General features: G+C 40.4%; 1 protein-coding gene across 1 annotated transcript in view; it reads left to right on the top strand.

Annotated features, from left to right (window-relative positions):
* Positions 1-1,857: 1,857 nt before the first annotated feature.
* The window catches only part of BMPR2 (bone morphogenetic protein receptor type 2), a 201,421-nt gene continuing 180,410 nt past the window's right edge, over positions 1,858-22,868 (top strand). The window contains exon 1 of the mRNA XM_067740963.1: positions 1,858-3,138. Within this exon, the coding sequence (XP_067597064.1) occupies positions 3,063-3,138 (76 nt within the window). The 5' untranslated portion in view covers positions 1,858-3,062. The remainder of the gene's footprint in view (positions 3,139-22,868) is intronic.

Raw genomic sequence — 22,868 nt, 5'->3', positions numbered from 1 at the left:
GGACCCTTTCTTCTTTTCTATATAACTTATACATTTATATGTATAAGGGTACTTCTTAGGAAAATTTTTATGCAAATAAAAAATGAGTAATCAAGTACTTAATCCCAATTTGAGAAAGAAAAACAGTATACTACCAATTAATAAACTTTCTACACCTCTAACATACTTAAATCCTATTGCTCTGAGTGCTAGCTCTTATTTCTTGAAAGTCAAATGGTAAAACAATACCAGTTCCTTATTTTGGGCCTTTTGGGCAAAAAAATAAAAATAAAATAAAATTAAAAAATATATATACATATAGTAATAAAGCTAGTGAATCAAAGTATATGCTTTTTTTTTTTCTTTTTAAGGGATTTTACTACAAAGAAAAACTTCTCTCTGCCTGAAGGGTAAACACTATAAAAATATTTCCACTAAAAAGAGTCTGAGAATTCTGAGCTGGTATTACCACAACCCCTATAAGATATTTAGTATGATAACAGCAACTAGTGTAAGGAATGTGAAGATTTATTTACATCAAGTTCAGATAAAGAGATAAAAGGGGACTTGAATAAGCAAGCAAAGAGTATGACTTCAGGACTGTATATTTGAAGGTATCTTTGAACTGCCCTTAGCCACAATGAAAGACCAGCGAAACCAGTCTTCAGAATAACCCTTCTGCTTAGAAGGAGAAGGGAAGGCTAGACTTCACCTCTAAGATCGCCCTCCCACGCAGATTTTCCACCTCGCAGCTAAGAATTAAACCCAGACTTCCAATGATCATGGCGCCAAGCACGTCACCTTCTCCCTCTTCCCCCAGCAAAATCCCACCCAAGTCGACCAGATCCCTCAGGAGTGTGTAAGAGCTTCAGGGCGGGGGTGGGGGAGGTGGGAAGGATTCCCTTCCCCAATCGTGGTTGCTTGGGGTTTTGCAATTCAAAAAAACCCCTACTAAACAGATCCTCTCCAGATTCAAAGGAAGCTTCTGTACCAGCAAGACCTGCTCTTTTCCTCGGATGCGTAGACCCAACCCCACTCTTTACCTTGACGCGGCGACTCCTCACCGCAAATTTCCTTTCAAATGCCCTAAAAAGCCCCTAAGGCCCCCAGCCTTTGTGAATAAAGGCCCACCCTCGAAGTGGAAACAGCGCTGCTTAGACAGATATGCACAGACAGCGGGACAGCGAATACAATTGTAAAAGAATGAGTTCTTTCTGGCTTTGCATCCTTTCAAATGTTCAGTACTCCTTTAGCTAAGGAGGGTTACGGTAATGGGTGCTTGAGGGAAGCAGGACACCGATTAGAGCAAAAATATCAATATAGGGGGGTGGTCTTTCCAAATTCCGGCTTTTGTTTGAGTCAGTGAGGGTAGCCCAAGGAGGCCAAGGTCTCCGGTTCTGCGAAAGGTGGGTCCTTCCCAATTCTTTGGGCTACGGACAGGCAGGCGCGGGCCCCAAGAAACAAAGGGGGTTGTTCTGTCCTTCGAGGCTTTACTCGAGTCCCAGAGGAGTCAGAGGCTAAATCACCGAGCTCGGAAGAGTTTGCCAAAGGCTGGACAATACATGCGGCCGCCCTCTCTCAAGCACGCAAATCCCAAGCGTGGACGTCTGGTAGGTGTGTGTGAGTGTGAAGAAGAAAGGCCAGTGCTGTCCATTGCGGGCTGCCGGCCCCGCCGTGCTCTGCCCTCAGCGGCTGCGCTAGGGCCGCGGAGTCCGCCTCAGTTAGCCCTGGAGTGAGGGGCGGGGCCGGGCGGGGCCGCGAGCGCGCAGGCGCAGTGCGGCTTCGTCGCGCCGCTGCAGCCGCCGCCGCCGCCGCTGCGGCCGACGCCCGCGCTGCACCACGGGCCCGAGACAGACTGGGCCGGGAAGAGCCGGAGACTGAGGAGGAGGCGGGGGCGGCGGCGGAGGCGGGGCGACTCCGGTGACCGGGAGCGCCGCAGACTGGCAGCTGCGGCGACTCCCCCCTTTGTGTCTGGTCTGCCCGGAGCCGCTGGAAGTGCTTCCCGGAGGGGCGCGGGGTGTCTGCCGCCTTGCTGCCCACCCCCTCCCCAGCCACCTACATCCGCCCTCCCGCCGCCCCCCACCCTCGGCCCGCGACGCCCGAGCTCCGCCCGGAGCCTAGAGCTGCGGGAAAGCTAGGAGGCGGCGGCGGCGGCGGCTTCCTCGGGAGGGGGGGGTTGTGATTCGCTCAGAGGAGGCTTTGAAGGGAGAAGACAAGGCTTTCACAGTGGAATTTACCTCAGGCAAGATGGAGCGGCAGCAATAAAAAAGAGAGAGAGGAGCGCACCCGGGAGGGCTAGAAAGGGCAGCCTCCCGGCACCTCCCCTCCGCCCGCTGTCTCGGGGAGCTCGGGGCCCAGCCTGAGGACCCCTCCCCTCCCCCGCTTCCCACCGCCCCTCAGCCCTCCCGCCGGGACCTGCCGGACCCTCGTAGGATTGTTCCGCGAAGGCGTGAAGGCCGTGGGTTTGTCCATGGAGGCCAGCACCTTTTTCGATCCAGTTGAGGAAGAGGATTTGCTTTGCTCGAAATCGGAGTAAGGGAAGCACCGAAGCGAAACTTAAAAGGAATCTTGCCCTGCCGGAGCACAGGCGATGCGCCTCGGGCCGCCGGGCGCCGCCGCCCCCCGCCCGGTTTCGCCCTTCCCGGCAGTCGGGAACTTGTGCTGATCCTCGGCGCCCCTCGAATCCCCGCTCCCCACCCCTCGGCACCCTGGATATGTTTTCTCCCAGACCTGGATATTTTTTTGATATCGTGAAACTACGAGGGAAATAACTGCGGGGCTTTCTTCTTGTCTCCCTGCTTCTCCCCACAGACATGCCTTCACTTTGGGGGGCCGAGGCACCCTGTCCTGGGCGAATGAACACCCGCTGCCGCAAGGGAGAGAAATGAAGGAAATTTCGGCAGCGGAATGAAAGCTCTGCAGCTCGGTCCTCTCATCTGCCATTTGTCCTTTCAAACTGCATTGTAATACGGGCCGGATAAGACCGACGAGAGCGAGGACTAGCCTCCCGGCCGCGTTTCTCCGCCCTCGTTCACTTTCCGTATTTCTTTTCTCTGCTCCCCTGCTTCTTGGCTGGCCCAGGGATGACTTCGTCGCTGCGGCGGCCCCGGCGGGTGCCCTCGCTGCTGTGGACCGTCCTGCTGGTCAGCGCTGCGGCCGGTGAGTAGCCCCGGGTGGCGCGTCCGGGCCACTTCTCCTGTGGTTGGCGGGGGAGGGAGCCTGCAGAGGCCGAGGCCTGCGCTCGCCTGTCGCAACGCGGCCGCCGATCGCCCGGTACCTGCGCGCCTTTCCCAGTCCTTCCAGGGAACTAACCTTTCACGTTGACGTGTAGTTTCGAATCCCCGCACCTCGTATTCCCCACCACTTCATCCCACCGGCGCCGGGGGGGGGGGGGGGGAAGACACATTGGGTGTGGTATCTTAACATTTTTAGCTGTGAGGTAATGCAAGGATTAAAAATAACATTTTAATCACCAGTGAACACTGTCTATTATGAGATCTTTGGAAACAGACCTGTAGATTTTTTTTCTAATATAAAGAAGCGGATTTGGCTTACAGTAAAAAGAACATCAACTGTAGAACGTATACTTGAACCTTATTTTTAGATGTAGATCACTCTTTGAGAATCCATATTACTTTCATTATTCCAAAATGTTCCCGAATGAATTGAATAAATAAATGTTGAGGAAGGCAGAACTGTGAGATGCTTAGTATGCTGTACAATATTGTTAATTGTTATTATCGTTAGTATTATTTTGTTCCGAAGTATGTTAGTAATAATATTTTAATCTTTTCAATCTGGACAGTCGTATTTTATATGCTTTTGGAATTACTGCTGGGCTTAGAAGTATTTTTGGTAGCTTTTCACTTAGTCATCTGGCATCTATTGACTTTCCTGTCATTGAGACAACTTTGACCTCACATCAGACTTCTAGGAGATTTGAGTCCTGAAAGTTCTTTTGACATTTTACTGAAGCTTAAAGGGAAATGGTAGTCATCCTTTGCTTAGAATATTTTGATTTTAGTTCTCAGACACCTTAGGAAAAACCTCGTTTCATTTGCAGTTGCTTTTCAAGCAGTCTTTTGGTGATTTGCTTTTAGAAATTTTGGGGAGTGAATCATACATATAATTCTTAAATTTGGTTTAGGATGGCCAAATAGATTATACATCGAAAAATGAATAAAGGGCAACATAACACCTTTCCAGTTATTTTTTCTTCATAAGTGTAATATTCACTTTCAGTAAATTTTTCATTGCAATGTTAGACACGCACAGTGTTTATTTCCATTTAAAAAGTCTGCATTGGGAAGATACTGAAACAGTTTTTGAACTTTCTTTTGTGCTTTAGATATTGTTGATTAATGTCTATTATGTTTGTGATAGTTGTGTTAACATAATTTGAACTTCTGAATTGAATGTATTTTGACACTTATATTTTAATATTCTTAATCATCACAATTCATTTTGGGGTAAAAGTGAATGATTTTTCTCTGGAGTTCTTTATATTCTGTTAGCTATCTAAGTTCTCTAGTAGTAAGCCATGTGGTCCCTGTAAAATATGAAGAGAGTAAAAGGCGTTAAGTTCAAGCAGTCATTCTAAGAGGAGAAATCTCAGAGTTAGACTTGTTAGTGTTCTTTGTTATTCTTGACCTTTTTAGAACATAGATTCTCATTTATTGTTGACAGGCTTATCATTTTGTGATCAGAACTGATAAAATAAGAGAAAGAACAATTGACTTAAAAATAAACTTGATATCTATTTGGTAAATAAAATATTAGAATAATGGCCCTTAAAAGGGATGGATTAAAGTAATCACTGTTTAAAAGTGATTTTAGCCATCTTTTTCTTTACTGTTACATAGCACCAGATGCCAAAATTTGTGAAATTGGATTTCAGAGCTGTAACAATAATAATAATAGTATTTATTGAGTATTTGCTCTGCACCAGCAACTGTCCTAATAGCTTTACATGTATTTTCTCATTTGATTCTCATGACAGTTCTTTACTCCAGGTTCAGTTATGCTCCTTTTATAGAGTGAGTGAAGTATAGAGAGTTTAGATAACTCACCACACAGTCAGTAAATTGTGGAGCTAGAATTACAGTCTGTTCCCTTACCTATCACATTAATGATGACAGCAACTTCTCACTCTAATTGGGAACATGAGAGAGTTAGTGTCTTCACCAGATTAGCCTTCGAAAAGAAGCAAGGACCCTTGACAGGATCTTGGTACAGCACTGGTCGCGCAAATGTCATGGTTCTAAATGTGTAAGACTTTGCCTAATATTGGAGTGGCTAGAGCAGTTTCATTAAGTGCAAGGTGGCTAGAGAGGGCTTGTGTGAATTTGGGTTATATAGATGCAGTGATATAACTAGACATGTGCAAATGGTACAGCTGAACGGGAAAATAATACTGGAAGACTGATATCACATCTCTCTATGGGGTCGTGGATAATCCTCTATATCTTTTGAGTCCCTCTTTCCCACTTACTCTATTTAGTTCTTGGATTCCTTAATTCTAAGAACAGTATGCAAAAATTAGAATTTATAAAAAATATGTGCTTGTTTGGTTTATAAATGATTTCTTTTTTTTTTATGGTCTGGAACAGGGGCATGAAGCTGAACTTGTTCTTTTTTTTTTTTTAAATATTTATTTATTTATTTAGGCTGCGCTGGGTCTTAGTTGCAGCACGTGAGATCTTCATTGTGGCATGCGGGATCTAGTTCCCAGACCAGGCATCGAACCTGGGCCCCCTGCATTGGGAGCAGGGAGTCTTACCCACTGGACCACCAGGGAAGTCCCATGAATTCTTAATTTTAATAAAAGGATACAATATAATGTAATACTTAATTTAAAGGTCAGCTTCTGTTTAAAAAAATTTTTTTTTGAAAAAAAAAGGTTGCCAAGCTTTTTATTTAGGTTGTAGTGGTTACAGATAACATATCTAATCCTATATCCTGCCCCACCATGTGCTGCCCAATGAGCAGACTTAGCTACTCTTTTCCCTCCAGTCTTAGTTCTTGTGTTCATCCTTCTTGTCCTTCTTGGCATCCTTCTTGGCCTGGGAGGCCAGGGAGCCCATGGTATTTCGAATGGTCTCATTGGGATCCCTACCTGGAAGCTTCTCCAGGACACTGCAGGAATTCAGCGTCCTGCATCATGTCATAAACGTTTTTCTCCTTGGCTGGCTCACATGTGTCCATGGCTCAGTTGTCACCCATGTCAGCTGATTCTACCTAGTCAATGTCAGTTGATTCTTCCTGCATTTGAAATAATTCACTTGACTGGATTTCAGTTTTACATACATCTCTTCAGGAACACACACATTGTCTACAAAAGCTATCGTGACGTGGGTTGCTGTAGTGGTGGTATTGGTATTAGTGTGTGTGTGAAATGTGGGGAGAGATGTTTATTCTAGCTTTCCTTCATTAAAGGCCAACTTTCTTTAACAGTGAAGGAGAAGAAGTTGAATATTGGTCTCTGGTCGGTAAATTCTAACTATAAAAGGTACAGAGTGAAGTCAGTATAAATCAGTTAATTTTATAACTGGCCATATCACTTTTTTTTTAACTGAAGTATAGTTAATTTACAATGTTGTGTTAGTTTTTGTTGTACAGCAAAGTGATTCAGTTATACATATATGCATTCTTTTTCATATTCTTTTCCATTATGGTTTATTACAGAATATTGAATATAGTTCCTGTGCTATACAGTAGGACCTTGTTGTTTATCTATTTTATATATAGTAATTTGTGTCTGCTAATCCCAAACTCCTAATTTATCCCTCCCCCACTGCCTTTCCTCTTGGTAACCATAAGTTTTCTATGAGTCTGTTTCTGTTTTGTAACAAAGTTCATTTGCATCCTATTTCATATTCCACGTGTAAGTGTTATCATATATTTGTCTTTCTCTTTCTGACTTACTTCAGTTAGTATGATAACCTCTAGGTCTATCCAAGTTGCTGCAAGTGGTGTTATTTCATTCTTTTTTTAAAAAATAAATTTATTTATTTATTTTTGGCTGCGTTGGGTCTTTGTTGCTGCATGTGGGTTTTCTCTCTAGCTGCGGCGAGCGGGGGGGGGGGGCTACTCTTCGTTGCAGTGTGCGGGCTTCTCATTGCGGTGGCTTTTCTTTGTTGCGAAGCACAGGCTCTAGATGCATGGGCTTCAGTAGTTGTGGCACGTGGGCTCAGTAGTTGTGGCTCGCAGGTTCTAGAGCACAGGCTCAGTAGTTGTGGTGCACGGGCTTAGTTGCTCCACGGCATGTGGGATCTTCCTGGACCAGGGTTCAAACCCATGTCCTCTGCATTGGCAGGCGGATCTTAACCACTGCGCCACCAGGGAAGTCCCCTCAAATAGATTCTCTTTAAAGAAATTCTTTGTAAGGAACTGGTAGATGTAAGGTACAAGTTTTCTACTATGGCGTGCCTTTAAGAGTCTGTATGATATGTCAAGTTACATAGCAATAAGATGTTAGGGGAATTATTACCAGAAGAGCTAATATAAAAGTTTACATACATACCTAGAGTCCCAGTGTCCAACACTGTCCATCAACCTTGCCTTGAGCTTATTAAGTAACACTTAAACTTCATTACACATATTATCAAGCTATAGTACAAAATTAGTGTAATCATTCTCACCTTAAAAGTGTTGACTGTGAAAAAAAAAAGTGTTGACTGTGGACTTGATGGAAGAATTATGGAACATGATAAAGTATTGTGCCAGAGGTATTGGCCATAATAGTTTTAGATGGAGCTGGATGTTTGGGGGAATAGAAGGATCGTATGCACACATATCTCTTTCTGGCAATTCCTCATCTGTATCTGGAAGGCTAGATGCAGATGGCAATGAGAAATTTCAATTTGTTAACGCCAGAAGGTCTTCTCGTTTATCTTTCAAGACAGTTTTCCCTTTAAAATTTCAGTGTCAAAAATATACTTAATAATATACTTTCATTCTGTCCCAGCAATTTAAGTGCAAAATAGCGTGATTTAGAGCAAAACATGACTGAACAAAGGACACAGTGTGTCATTTGCATATATGTATATATGTGTATGTATCCAATAATCCAAACCCCTAGTTCTTTCATTTAAATGAGGAAATAGTTGACTTTTCCCAACATTATTGATCTTTCTTCAGTCTTTGCCTTTGTAGACAAGAACAGTCTATGAACCAAGCTATATAATTGTAATAGACACTCTAGGCCAACCTTTTAGGGAAAGCTTTGTTTTTGTATTTTTGTTTTTCTTTGAAAAGTAAAGAGAAAATACTGTTAATCCCATAACTCCAACACTGTATTTTATTTTGGTGTATTTACTTTTAACTTTTAAATAAAGTTGTGTATATTTTTGTGTTGGTGTGATTGTATAATTTATTAATTATATTTCAGACTGTTTTTTGGACCATGCCATGTGGCATGTGGGGTCTTAGTTCCCCAACCAGGGATCGAATCCGTGCCCCCTGCATTGGGAGTATGGAGTCTTAACCATTGGACCACCAGGGAAGTCTCTACATTTCAAACTTTTAAACATGGAATAATATGTCACAAACAGTAACTGTGTAATATTCCATTGAGTGTATTTGTTAGTATTTACTTGATTCCTGTTAGGAGATGTTTAGCTTGTCTTGGTTTTCTTCTCTTGATAAAGAGTACCATATTGAATATTTTGTGCATATGTCCTTCTTGTGTTTTGGTTTATTTCTGTATTCTCATCTTGATCTATCAGCAGCATGACTCAGTTTGATCATTTTTTTTTCCTCCTTGAAACACTTGCTTCATTTGTGTTCTAAGATACCACACTCTTGGTTTTCCTTCTGCCTCTCTATCTCCTTTGATAGTTCTTCCTTATGTCCCTCACCTCTAAATGGTTTGTTGTGCCAGGACTCAGTCCTTGGTCCTTTTCTCTGTCTACACTTACTCCTTTGGTGATCTCATCCAGTTTCATGGCTTTAAAAATAACATCTAGAGGCTGAAAAGTTTCAAATTTATTTCCATCCTAAACTTCTTTCCTTGAAATAAAGTTGCGTGTAGCCAGCTGAGTGAGTATTCTGCATCTCTACTTAGATGTCTGATAGTCATCTCAAACTTAGCGTATCCAAAACTGAACTCCTGAGCTTCTTCTGTAGGCCTGTTCCTCCTGTAGTCTTACCGAACTCAGCAAATGGCAGTTCTGTCATTCTAGTTGTTGAGGCCCAAAATTGAATATATCCTGTCTCTTCATTTTTTTTTTTTTACACACTCACATCCAGTCTGATAGAAAAAATTCTTGACTCTACCTTCAAAATATATCTAGTCTGACTACTTACCACCTCCACTGCTACCATGTTAATCTAAAAGCCATCTTCTCTCACTTGTAGCTTTTCAGTAACTTTTGTTTTCTCTAACACTTTTGCTTTATTACATTAACTTTTCAGTATAGTATCCTTAGTCACCCTTCTCAGACTTAAGTCAGATCATCACTTTTTTCTGTTTAAAACTCTCTGATGCCTCTCCATGTCACTCAGAATCACAATCAGAATCTCAGAAACTCACTCAGTCACAAATCATTTAAAATATCCTACACAATCTGGCCCCTACTACTTATGGCTGTATCTGCTGACCTCTGTCTTGTTCAACTTATATTTGCTTTTAACTTTACAAAGAAGTAAAAATTCAGAAAATCAAATATTTTAAAAGAGGTTAGATTTAAGATACTTTATATAATTTGATAGTGGCTACAGTTAGTGAGTAAATCTGTATTGGGGGAGTAAGGGAGGAGACATGAATATTTCTTAAGCCTTTACTATATCCACTAAATGCCTTACGTATTTACTGTGTTATCTCATTATCCTCTAAATAGACTGATCACTACTATTATTTTTTCCTTATTTTACAGATGAGTAAATGAAGTCTATTATACCTTCAAAGCAAAGCATTAATGTAATATATATAGTGTTAGCCTGCACGTATAAAATACTTGGAATACTTCAAGCATCTGAAAATCTGGCATTTTAATCATTCAGGAATAATTGCCTAGACTGAACTACTTCTTAGTTATGATTTCTTATTTTGCTATAAATGACAACAGATTATTTTCAGTTTTGGTTTCGAGTATAGCATTCAAATGTTGGTGGATAGTAAAAATTTTCATAGAAGATTCAAAGCTTAAGTTTTGGAAAGGAACACCAGTTAGATCAGAAGAGAGATGATGACATACTTAGTGGAGGATAAATTTTGTGTTTCCATCTGTTGTTAGTGATTAGAACCCCTAGGGGCCAGTCTAGTGTGAAGAGTAACTTTTTATATTTAGTTACTACCCAAAGGGCCATATCATGGTGACAAGAAAGGCAAGATTAAGAACAGTCAAATAATGTCAGAAAATGAATTTATTCATGTTACTTATGGAAACAGAGTTTTTTTTGTGGGAGATAACTTTTCTGGGATATTTAATTATTTTTTCCTTTTGCTAAACCAGTGTGTTAGCTTGATGAAATGTTATCAAGAATGTTAAACTAAATTCACTTTAGCCTTTATCACCAACTTTTTCCATTTATCCAGCACTTCTCTAGGAATCATTATTTTGTCCATTTACTTAGGTTTATGAGAAATTGTTTTGTTTTGTTTTGTTTTGCTTTTGCGGTTCACAGGACTCTCACTGCTGTGTGTGGCCTCTCCCGTTGTGGAGCACAGGCTCCAGACCCGCAGGCTCAGCGGCCATGGCTCACGGGCCTAGCCGCTCCACGGCATGTGGGATCTTCCCGGACTGGGGCACGAACCCATGTCCCCTGCATCGGCAGGCAGACTCTCAACCACTGCGCCACCAGGGAAGCCCGAGAAATTCAGTTTTACTGATTCTTGCTAAGTCCTTTTAAGAGCAAGACAGTACTCTTGGATTTGTACTAAGTCAGATTTGTACACTAAGCGGCTAATAGGCTGCTTCTACTTCTACTTATACTACTAATAAGTAGTATAAGTAGAAGACTCACTATTTAGTCTCATGGTCTCTCCCAACCTCTAGGAAATGTGATCTTTCCAAGTATCTGCAAAAGGAATTTGGGAAACAGCACCAATAGTGACTGTAGGAAGTAGTAAGATAAACTTGTATTGACTTTGCTTTGTATTTTAAGACTTGTTTTTGCTTCTAGACTTTATTTCTTTACAAGAATCTTTGTTTTTTAGAATCCTAAAGTTGTAACACAGAATCATTAAAAAAAATTTTAGGTGATAATGAAGTATAGAAAATAAAAAGACCCATTCCCTCTTTACTTTTTCTATAATCCCATTCCCTAGATGTAACCATTGTTAGTAGTTTGGTGTTTAATCTTTCATACTTTCTTTTTGTATGTACGATAAATAAACATCTGGGTATAACTAGAGTTTGTTTTTTTAGACAAGGTAGAATCATTACGTACTATGTAATACACAGATTTTTGTGATTATTCATGCAGGATAGTTCTGGAAGTAAAATCATTTGTTGAAAGTTTGCACATTTTAAAATTTTGATATGAATTTTCAAATTTCCCCACAAAAGATGGTACTAGTTTTCATTTCCACCAGTAGTATATCAGAATTTCCATTTTCTTATACCTTTTCCAAATATTGTATAATATCAATGTTTTCAATTTTTGCCAAAGCAAAAGCATTGTATTTTGTTTCAGTTTGCAGTGCTTTAATTATTAGTGAAGCCAAGCTTCTTTTTGTATGCTTACTGGCCACTTGCATTTCTCTCAATTACCTGTTCAGGTATCAGATTAATTTTCCTAATGATTTGTTTCTTCTTTTTTTTTTTTTTGCGGTACGCGGGCCTCTCACTGTTGTGGTCTCTCCCGTTGCGGAGCACAGGCTCCGGACGCGCAGGCTCAGCGGCCATGGCTCACGGGCCTAGCCGCTCCGCGGTATGTGGGATCTTCCCGGACCGGGGCACGAACCTGTGTCCCCTGCATCGGCACGCGGACTCTCAACCACTGAACCACTAGGGAAGCCCTGTGATTTGTTTCTTTTTCTTATTGGTTTGAAGGTGATATTAATATAAAAAAATGATTTTATGCAATTAGAATTGTTTATCTTTTCCTTTTTGACGTCTGGGTTTTGTGTTACCTTAGAAAAGCCTTTATTCTGTCTTACAGTAGATGAGTCTATAGGTTTTTTTTTTTTTAACGTATAGATAATTTAAACCACCTGGAACTATTCTTTGTGTTGTACATATATTAACTCAATAATAATAAGAAGGTAGATTCTCTTATGTATTATCCCCATTTACAGATGAGGAGTTTTAGGCACAGAAAAATTAAGAAACTTGCCCATGGCAACATAGCTAATAAGTGATAGAGGGGGAATATAGACACAGGCAGCTCATGCTCTAAACTGCTGCACTCTACTGCTTCTTATATAGGCAAATTGTCTTTTAATCACTAAATTCCAAGTAGAGAAAGTGTCCTGTTTGGGTAGTGAAAAGCATCATTTAGGGGCAGTTAATTTGGAATATATAAAATGTACTTCTGCTAACTTGTCATAATAGATTTTTTGCTTGTTATGGTAAATAGGTGACTAATATCAATTGCTTAAAATGCCTGAGCATTGGGACCCAGACATTTTAGCTCTCATTTAGAGTCTTACCTATTATTTTAATTTAAAAGTTTCTAAGAACCCTGGTTGTTTGGGTTTCTAACTTATAAAAGTTGAGGGAGCATCAAATAAGTAAATAATATGACTAATATCAATGGCTTAAAATGCCTGAGCATTTATATTCATTTAATGTATTCAGAACAAGTTTGAGTTAGAACCTGTTCTTTTCTTTGCAGCTGGTGTGTGGAAATACATAGCACTAAGTGAAATACTTTTGTCATCCTAGTTTTCCATTCTAGTGGTCATATTTCATAGGAGTAGTACAGATGTAGGAAAGAATAGTGGTAGCAAAAGGTAAAGGGACAGAGTTGGGGGTAGTCTGAGGGAGAAGGGAGAAAAAGTAATTTACTTAATTTCCTCTTTTATTGTCTGTGTTCTCTACCCAAACCGCTGCAGCTTGGTCTGGCCTTATTGCCCTTGCCTTTTATCTCTGTATTGGTGTATGCTAGAAAGCAGCATACTATTCTTTGTGTAAGCTCTTCTAGGTTTGTGAATTCAGACATTTTTAAACAGTAGCTTTGATACTGGAAAGTTTGGGAGCTATTACTTAAAGCAAAGAATTATATGTGAAAAGAAAACTCTGAACAATTAAATGACAATATCAGAAGGAAGTTAATACAGTCAGAAGTACTAAAATTACTGTGGGTTGCATTTATCATCCTGTCACTTAAGTGAACTGAGTCCTGAAATCTTTTCAGCCCATTTTACTTATTTAGGTCACTTATTATAGAATTTGTTGTTTAAAAGATAACATCTAGTTAAGGTGTTTGGAGAGAGATTCCTGTGAGATTCAACTGAGTCACGTCCTCAGTAATTATCTTGAGAATTGTGTTGGAGAAGAAGTGAACTTCTGTAGCTAATGAATATTTCATTATTGTTTAAAAGAACCTGTTGTATAAAAGATTTACCAAAAAAAATGTGACATTAATAAAGTAATACTTGGGACCTCCCTGGTGGTCCAGTGGTTGGGACTCTGTGCACCCACTGCAGGGGGCGCTGGTTCAAACCCTGTTTGGGGAACTAACATGCCACGAGGCACGGCCAAAAAGGAAAAAAAAAGTAATACTTAGATACAAAGAATTATAGTAGATGCTACTGAGAGTAACAACGTAAAATAGCTATTGTTTAATAACCATATTGTCCCTCTTTATGAGTGCCAATTGTGTGTCAAGTACAATGCAGAGTGTTTTTAACATGTTTTTCTCTATCAAAATAGGTAGATATTTTTCCTACTTTAGGATTAAGGAAGCAGATAAACAGAGATTAAGTGCTTTGTTTGATGGTATATACTCCTAATAATAACTTATTACTTTTTTTAAAATAAATTTATTTATTTATTTATTTATGGCTGTGTTGGGTCTTTGTTGCTGTGTACGGTCTTTCTCTAGTTGTGGCGAGCGGGGGCTACTCTTCATTGCGGTGCACGAGCTTCTCATTGCGGTGGCTTCTCCCGTTGCAGAGCACGGGCTCTAGGTGCGCAGGCTTCAGTAGTTGTGGCTCGCGGGGTCTAGAGCAAAGTCTCAGTAGTTGCTCCGCGGCATATGGGATCTTCCTGGACCAGAGCCCGAACCCGTGTCCCCTGCATTGGCAGGCGGATTCCCAACTGCTGCGCCACCAGGGAAGCCCACTTATTACTTATTGAGTTATTTACTGAATACCTCTATATGACAGGCATGCTAAGTTTTTAACTTTATTTCACAGAATCCTTATCCTTTATTTCATAGAATCCTTGTATCAGCTTTGCTGAAATAGATATTTTTTTCATAGATAAGGAAACAGTTGCACAGAGGTTAAATATATCACCCAAAGCCTTCCACTTAGAAAATGGCAGAACTGGAATTCAAGCCAAGGTTTTCATGATTTCTGAAAGTCTCTGCTCTTAACCATATTTCCTCTCAAGACTTTTTCATTTTTAAGAGAGAATTGATCACACTGAGCTGCCTTTCAACTTTGAAATTCTGTGGATTGTTCTCCGTAAAATAATAAAATTAGGATAGATTATCTTCACACTAGTTGTGTAATAAAAGGTATTCATTGATTATGAATACGCCAACTGTGTTAGGGTATGGAAGAAGTATGGATCACTGTCCCAGTATTGACAGACTTACCCTATTATAGGAGAAGAGCATAAATACAATGGTGTATGCTCAACTACTGGCTGGGTTAAAAAAATCCATATTTGAAGTAAGGTATACAGAATGCATGTAGGCAGTAACAAGAAGGATAGTAATAATTTGGGCAGTGGATAAGTCATTGTGGCTGGAAAGGCATGGCATAGAGCTCACAGTTCCTTTGTGGTTGGGCTAAGGGAATTCGTCTTATAATGGTGGTACTCTTTAGAAGAGCAGCCAGGTGGCCAAGGCACAGTGACCAAATGTGTGGTAAACATAGGTGTGAGCCAACTGTAAGGAGCAGGGACAGAGGCTGAGAGGCCCAGTCAAGTGGGCTACACTGTACAAAAAAGAGGAGGGGAAGATTCAGCAGCCTGAGTAGTCCTCTCTCATTCCTGTGGCCACTGAATTTTATATTTGGTTGATGGTCATCCTACTGAGCCCATGGTGGTGGGGTGGAGATGAAGGCTGAGGTTATTTGGGGCATATATATTCTGTCTTATTTAAGATTGGCTTAAGTGCTGTACTGAGCTCTGAAGACTTGAGATCTGGCTAATAATGGTTTATAATCCTTTGTGGGGAAAGTGTTGTGAGGGGAGTATAGATGATTAAGGAGGTAGCGATCAAAGTAGCAATCCAGAAGAGAGAGACACATGTAAGAGCTCACTGATACTGTTTAGGGTTGCATTTCCCAGCCACATTACTCCTACTACTTTCATTCTTTTAAAAAATTAATTAATTAATTAATTTTTGGCTGTGTTGGGTCTTTGTTGCTGCATGCAGGCTTCCTCTAGTTGCGGCGAGTGGGGGCTACCCTTCATTGTGGTGCGTGGGCTTCTCATTGCAGTGGCTCCTCTTGTTGCGGAGCACAGGCTCTAGGTGTGCGGGCTTCAGTAGTTGCAGCGCACAGGCTTAGTTGCTCCGTGGCATGTGGGATCTTCCCGGGCCAGGGCTCGAACCCATGTCCCCTGCATTGGCAGGCAGATTCTTAACCGCTGTGTCACCAGGGAAGCCCTACTTTCATTCTTGACAGTTGGAGTTTTTGGGGTGTCTAGCTACGTTTGCTTTGTTTGACGACGAAATTTAAATCAGGTAGGAGGAAACATTTAAAATGAAAAGCAAGTAGTAAAAGAAAGCAGAGGCTGTCATAAAGAGATATAGGGGGCTTCCCTGGTGGCACAGTGCTTGAGGGTCCACCTCCCAGTGCAGGGGACACGGGTTTGAGCCCTGGTCTGGGAAGATCCCACATGCCACGGAGTAACTAAACTCGTGTGCCACAATTACTGAGCCTGCGCTCTAGAGCCCACGAGCCAGAACTACTGAAGCCCGTGCGCCTAGAGCCTGTGCTCCGCAACAAGAGAAGCCACCGCAATGAGAAGCCCGCGCACTGCAACGAAGAGTAGCCTACGCTCACTGCAACTAGAGAAAGCCCGTGCGCAGCAACTAAGACCCAGTGCAGCCAAAAATAAATAAAATAAATAAATTTATTAAAAAAAAAGATATAGGAAAAGAAGCCCCATTTTAACCCTTAGGTAATGTATTATATGATATATATTCAATGATTCATCAGAGGTATTGTATGCTTGATTTTGTTTTGCTTTTTAATAGATTCAATATATTTCCTTGATAGGAGTGCCTTATAGTTTTCTTGAGCAAGAAAGTTTTATTGATACTTTAAATCTTTAGTATACTAAGGGTGGGAGTGTTAATGAGTAACATGTCCCCTAAAAAATACCATGTTTCACTAAACCTAAGAACATTTGATCTATAATTTTGTTTAAGCAGATTACAGTAGTAAAGAGAAAATGATTCTCTGGTTTTAATGTTTTATGATGACATTTCTAGAGAGAAAAGTATCGATAATTTAAATTCAAAATTCATATTGCATCTTTAGAGATTTTCTTTACATTGTTTTGGGGGAAATGATTCATTCAGCTCTTTTCTAATTACGTGTGAAAAAAACCTGGCTACTAAAATAAAAGGGCTATATGTGAAGCAAATTATATGCTGTAATGCCTCTTATGTTGCCAAGTACACTTAATGAATGAGGCAGGGAGGCCATTTAGCCATCCAGGGAGGCAACCCAGCCTAGTGCTTTTCTATAGGGCAACTGTTAAAATAAGTTTAAAGACATCATAAGTTTAAGGAGAAGGCACGTTTGTAACACTCCTGAAATGAGCCAAGATAAAATATTCACCTGCTGATTTTGGAATATTCTTATGGTTTTCTCATGTCTTCTGGCATTTGAACACTGTTTAGTAGTGTTGAAAGGAGATGTTGAGCAAAATATGCAGGAGACCTTGCATTCTGTAATCTAGCTTATACATGTTGTATTTATGAAGATTAGGTTAGGTTAAGAGAATATAGTATCTTGTAACCATGAACAAGGCATCTGGATTTCTGCCTCTAATGGCACTTACTTGTTGAGAAGACAGATCATAAATAAGAAGTAAATACATAAATGCACAAGATAGAGATTATGATAAATGTCACGGGGTTAAGGTGTTAGAGGGTTAAGGTGGTCAGTGGAGCCTTCCTTACAAGGTGACATCTGAAGAATTAAAATGAGGCAGATTTGTGAATAATTGCAGGAAGAGGAACAGAAAGCACAAAGGCTGGAGGGTGGGAAAGAGCTTGGTATTTTACAGGATCAAAAAGGAGACTGGTGTGGCCTATAGTAACTTAGGGAGAGAGATGCATGATGGGGTTAGATAGGCAAGCAGGAGCCAAATCTTGTGGGGCCTTTTAGGCCATGGTAGAAAGATGAAGAGTTTAAATTTTAGTTTAGGAAAATGGGGAATGCTGTTGAAAGATTTTAAACAGAGTAAATTCATTATCTAATTTTCATTTTTCAGTGGTGACTTTGGCTTGTATGTGGAGAAGGATTAGAGAGGAGCCAAGGAGAAATAGGAAGCCTGGTTAGGCAGCTGTGGTAGTCAAGATGGACAAGGGAGGTGGCAGGTTGGATTTTTCTCCCTGGTAATGTCAAATAACATTTTGGTATCATTACACACCTCCTTCTGTGATATACTGTTTTTTAAATAGCAAGGACTATTTCTTGGGTTTAGAATGTACAGTTGAATTAGTTTTAAAAATCTGTTTCCTTCAAATGTTTATTTTAGAGATCTGTTACTTAATATTTTCAGTAAGCGCTACAAATATGTATTAGTATTATCTGTATTTTTCATTTATTGGAAAAAAATGTAAACATGGGAAGTATTTTGCCTCAAAATAATTCAAAGAATAGGGCTAGAGTCCATCTCCCTGGACTCCCTTCATGATGCAGAGAATACAGACTATAAGAATAATTCCTGGTCATACGGCCCTTGTAGATCAGAACTTTCCTGTTTGTCCTGTTCTTAAAAAGGTTATTGCAATGTTTGAAGACTTGGGTCATATCTCATTTGTATTCTCATTTAAAGTACATGTAATCTTTCTTTTCCCACATAGGCACATATTCAGTATTTCACTTTGAGATTTTTGTTGTTTTTTGTTGATATTCTTCTTTCCCCCCCATTATCACAAGGAAGTGCTTATTCATATATCCCGAATAGTTTTTGGCCAGGGTAACTGTTTTTCATTCTTGGTTACTTTCAAATAATATTAGAGGCTGCTAGTTTTCATACTTGGACTCCAGAATAAAGTTGGCATGACTGCAGTCTCTAATGTCTCATCAGTTTTTTCCTAAACTGACCTTAAATTATGAGCAATAACAGAGTTTGACCAATGATTTTTTTTTTTTTTTGTAGTAGAGTGAAAACTCCATAAGGCAACATAATAATGGGGGGCAGAATTAGGGTAGAATTTAAATGGGGTAAAGATTTTACAGCTAACTGCCAGAAGACCTGATATAACTGGCAGAGTCTATTTTCCTAATCTGATACTTCAGCAGCAGAAGTTTTACAGTTAACTATTTTAATTTGTAGATATTAAAATACAATATCTGGGAAGTATTTCATTGTATATATGTACTATATCTTCTTTATCCATTTATCTGTTGATGGACACTTAGGTTGCTTCTGTGTCTTGGCAATTGTAAATAATGCTATGATATTGGGGTTCATGTGTCTTTTTGAATTAGTGTTTTTGTTTTTTTCAGATATATACTGAGGAATGGAATTGCTGGATCATGTGACAGTTCTATTTTTAGTGTTTTGAGAAACCTCCATACTGTTTTCCACAGCGGCTGTACCAATTTACATTCCCAACAGCAGTGTACGAGGGTTCCCTTTTCTCCACATCCTCCCTAACATTTGTTGTTTGTGTTCATTCTGACAGGTGTGAGGTGATACCTCATTGTAGTCTTGATTTGCATTTCCCCGATGATTAGCGATTTTGAGCATCTTTTCATGTACCTTTTGGCCATCTCTGTTTCCTTCTGGGAAACATGTCTGTTCACATTTTCTGCCCTTTTTCTTTTTCTTTTTTGGCTGTGTTGGGTCTTTGTTGTTGTGCGTGGGCTTTCTCTAGTTGCGGCGAGCGGGGGCTACTCTTTGTTGCGGTGCGTGGGCTTTTCATTGTGGTGGCTTCTCTTGTTGTGGAGCACGGGCTCTAGGCATGCGGGCTTCAGTAGTTGTTGCTTGCGGTCTCTAGAGCACAAGCTCAGTAGTTGTGGCGCACGGGCTTAGTTACTCCGCGGCATGTGGGATCTTCCTGGGCCAGGGCTCGAACCCGTGTCCCCTGCATTGGCAGGAGGATTCTCAACCACTGCACCACCAGGGAAGCCCTCTGCCCATTTTTTAATGACAGAGGGTCTTTTTTTTTTTTTGGTACTGAGTTGTATGAGCTGTTTATATATTTTGGATATTAACCTCATATTGGTCATATTATTTGCAAATATTTTCTCCCATTCAGTAGGTTCTTTTTGTTTTGTCAGTGGTTTCCTTTGCTGTGAAAAAGCTTTTAAGTTTAATTAGGTACGATTTGTTGAATTTTGCTTTTATTTTCTTTGCTTTAGGAGACAGATCTAAAACAGTATTGTTATGATTTACATCAAACAGTGTTTTGCCAATTTTTTTCCTCAGAGTTTTATGGTTTCCTGTCTTACATTTAGGTCTTTAATCCATTTTGAGTTTATTTTTGTAAATGGTGTTAAAGACTGTTCTAATTTCATTCTTTTACATGTAGATGTCCATTTTTCCCAGCACCATTTATTGAAGAGACTGTCTTTTTCCCATTGTGTATATATATATATATTTTTTAGCGGTACGCGGGCCTCTCACCGTTGTGGCCTCTCCCGTTGTGGAGCACATGCTCCGGACGTGCAGGCTTAGCGGCCATGGCTCACAGGCCCAGCTGCTTCGCGGCATGTGGGATCTTCCCGGACCGGGGCACGAACCTGTGTGCCCTGCATCGGCAGGCGGACTCTCAACCACTGCGCCACCAGGGAAGCCCCCCATTGTACATTTTTACCTCCTTTGTTGTAGATTAATTGGCCATAAGTGCATGGGTTTATTTCTGGACTCTCTATCCTGTTCCATTGATCTCTGTGTCTGTTTGTGTCAGTATCATACTGTTTTGATTATTGTAGCTTTGTAGTATAGTCTGAAATCAGGGATCATGATTCCCTCAGCTCTGTTCTTCTTTCTCAAGATGGTTTTGGCTTGTCCAGTCTCTATGAACTTTTCTCTTTTGAACCTATTTGTATTACAATAATAGTATTTATGTTAAAGATGGGATTTTTATTTTTTATTTATTTTTTTGGCTGTGTTGTGTCTTTGTTGCTGCATGTGGGCTTTCTCTAGTTGCGTTGAGTGGGGGCTACTCTTCGTTGCAGTGTGCGGGTTTCTCACTGTGGTGGCTTCTCTTGTTGAGGAACACAGGCTCTAGGCACGCAGGCTTCAGTAGTTGTGGCGCGCAGGCTCAGTACTTGTGGCTCGCTGGCTCTAGAGTGCAGGCTCAGTAGTTGTGGTGCACAGGCTCAGTTGCTCCACGGCAGTTTTTTTTTTTTTTGGCTGTGTTAGATCTTTATTGGTGTGTGCGGGATTTCTCTAGTTGTGATGAGTAGGGGCTACTCTTCGTTGTGATGTGCAGGCGTCTCATTGCGGTGGCTTCTCTTATTGTGGAGCAGAGGCTCTAGGCGCACAGGCTTCAGTAGTTGTGGCGTGCGGGCTCAGTAGTTGTGGCTCACGGGCTCTGGAGCGCAGGCTCAGTAGTTGTGGTGCATGGGCTTAGCTGCTCTGTGTCATGTGGGATTTTCCCAGACTGGGGATCGAACCCATGTCCCCTGCATTGGCAGGTGGATTCTTAACCACTGCGCCACTGGGGAAGCCCTGGGCAGGCAGATTCTTAACCATTGAGCCACCAGGGAAGTCCTAAAAGATAGGATTTAATTTCAGTTATCTGCAAAAGTATATTCTTATACATAACCTTAATATATAATATTTACAACTAAGATGGGGAAGACAGTTAAAGTGATATAAAGTTAATCTTTATCAGGGTTGATCTTGAATATTTAAAATTTATTTTCACCAGAGTAATATTAGAGGAAATAGCCATCACTTAAAACACTTAAAATTAAAAGATTTTTGATGAGTAGTAGGTGTGTATCATTTAAAATAACACGAACCTATGTATTTTGGAATTTTTTTTTTTTTTTTGGCTCCACCATGCGGCATGTGGGATCTTAGTTCCCTGACCAGGGATCGAACCTGCACCCCCTGCTTTGGAAGCATGGAGTCTTAACCACTGGACCACTAGGGAAGTCCTATGTATCTTTGAATTTTAAGTTATTTATTTATTTTTAACATCTTTATTGGGGTATAATTGCTTTACAATGGTATGTTAGTTTCTGCTTTATAACAAGTGAATCAGTTATACATATACATATGTTCCCATATCTCTTCCCTCTTGCGTCTCCCTCCCTCCCACCTTCCCTATCCCACCCCTCCAGGCAGTCACAAAGCACCGAGCTGATCTCCCTGTGCTATGCGGCTGCTTCTCACTAGCTATCTACCTTACGTTTGGTAGTGTATATATGTCCATGCCTCTCTCTCGTTTTGTCACAGCTCACCCTTCCCCCTCCCCATATCCGCAAGTCCGTTCTCTAGTAGGCCTGTGTCTTTATTCCTGTCTTACCCCTAGGTTCTTCATGACATTTTTTTTCCCTTAAATTCCATATATATGTGTTAGCATACGGTATTTGTCTTTCTCTTTCTGACTTACTTCACTCTGTATGACAGACTCTAGGTCTATCCATCTCATTACAAATAGCTCAATTTTGTTTCTTTTTATGGCTGAGTAATATTCCATTGTATATATGTGCCACATCTTCTTTATCCATTCATCCGATGATGGGCACTTAGGTTGTTTCCATCTCCAGGCTATTGTAAATAGAGCTGCAATGAACATTTTGGTACATGACTCTTTGAATTATGGTTTTCTCAGGGTATATGCCCAGTAGTGGGATTGCTGGGTCATATGGTAGTTCTATTAGTAGTTTTTTAAGGAACTTCCATACTGTTCTCCATAGTGGCTGTACCAGTTCACGTTCCCACCAGCAGTGAAGTTATTTTTGTAATAGATGTGGATTTTAAATTCAGTAACCAACTGAATTTGATAAACCATCTTTGCCGGATTAGTGTAAGAAGTTTGCAGTACTGTGCCATGCCATCAGTTTTCACTTTCTCCTTTTCTTCTCTAGATTTTTCTACTCGCTTTAATTAAAATTAACCATCCAAAAGGGAAAAAGCTTTTTTCTGCTACATATGTTATAAATTAGAATTAAATATTAGATTCTAGAAAATAACATATTAGCTATCATTTTTTGAGTACTTAATGTGTGTGAGGCATTGTGCCAATTTTATGTTTTTAAATCTTTTCAACCCCTATGAAGTACAGAGTTTGTTGACCTGTTTGTTTGTTTATTTATTTATTTATACATACATACATACATACCACAGGCTTAGAAAAGTTAAGTAAATCTCCATGGTAATTTAGCTAGTGGTAGTACTGGGATTTGAATTCAGGTAGTCTGTAATTCCTGAGCTCATCCTGTCATTGACAGCATGTAACTCTTCTTGTTTCTTTGGTTGCTCTTATCAAAGGTCTAAGAACCTTAAGTTGAAGGAACCAGTACTTGGTTCTGATGGCTCAATAGTACTGTCTTATGCTCAAGACCTGGCAATAATAATTTTGCCTTTCTTGCAGGAAAATACCTGTCAAAGAAAGGAAAT

The sequence above is a fragment of the Pseudorca crassidens genome, chromosome 6 (assembly GCF_039906515.1).
Source record: "Pseudorca crassidens isolate mPseCra1 chromosome 6, mPseCra1.hap1, whole genome shotgun sequence".
NCBI classification, from domain to species: Eukaryota; Metazoa; Chordata; class Mammalia; order Artiodactyla; family Delphinidae; genus Pseudorca; species Pseudorca crassidens.
This window is presented reverse-complemented; position numbering and strand designations above follow the sequence as displayed.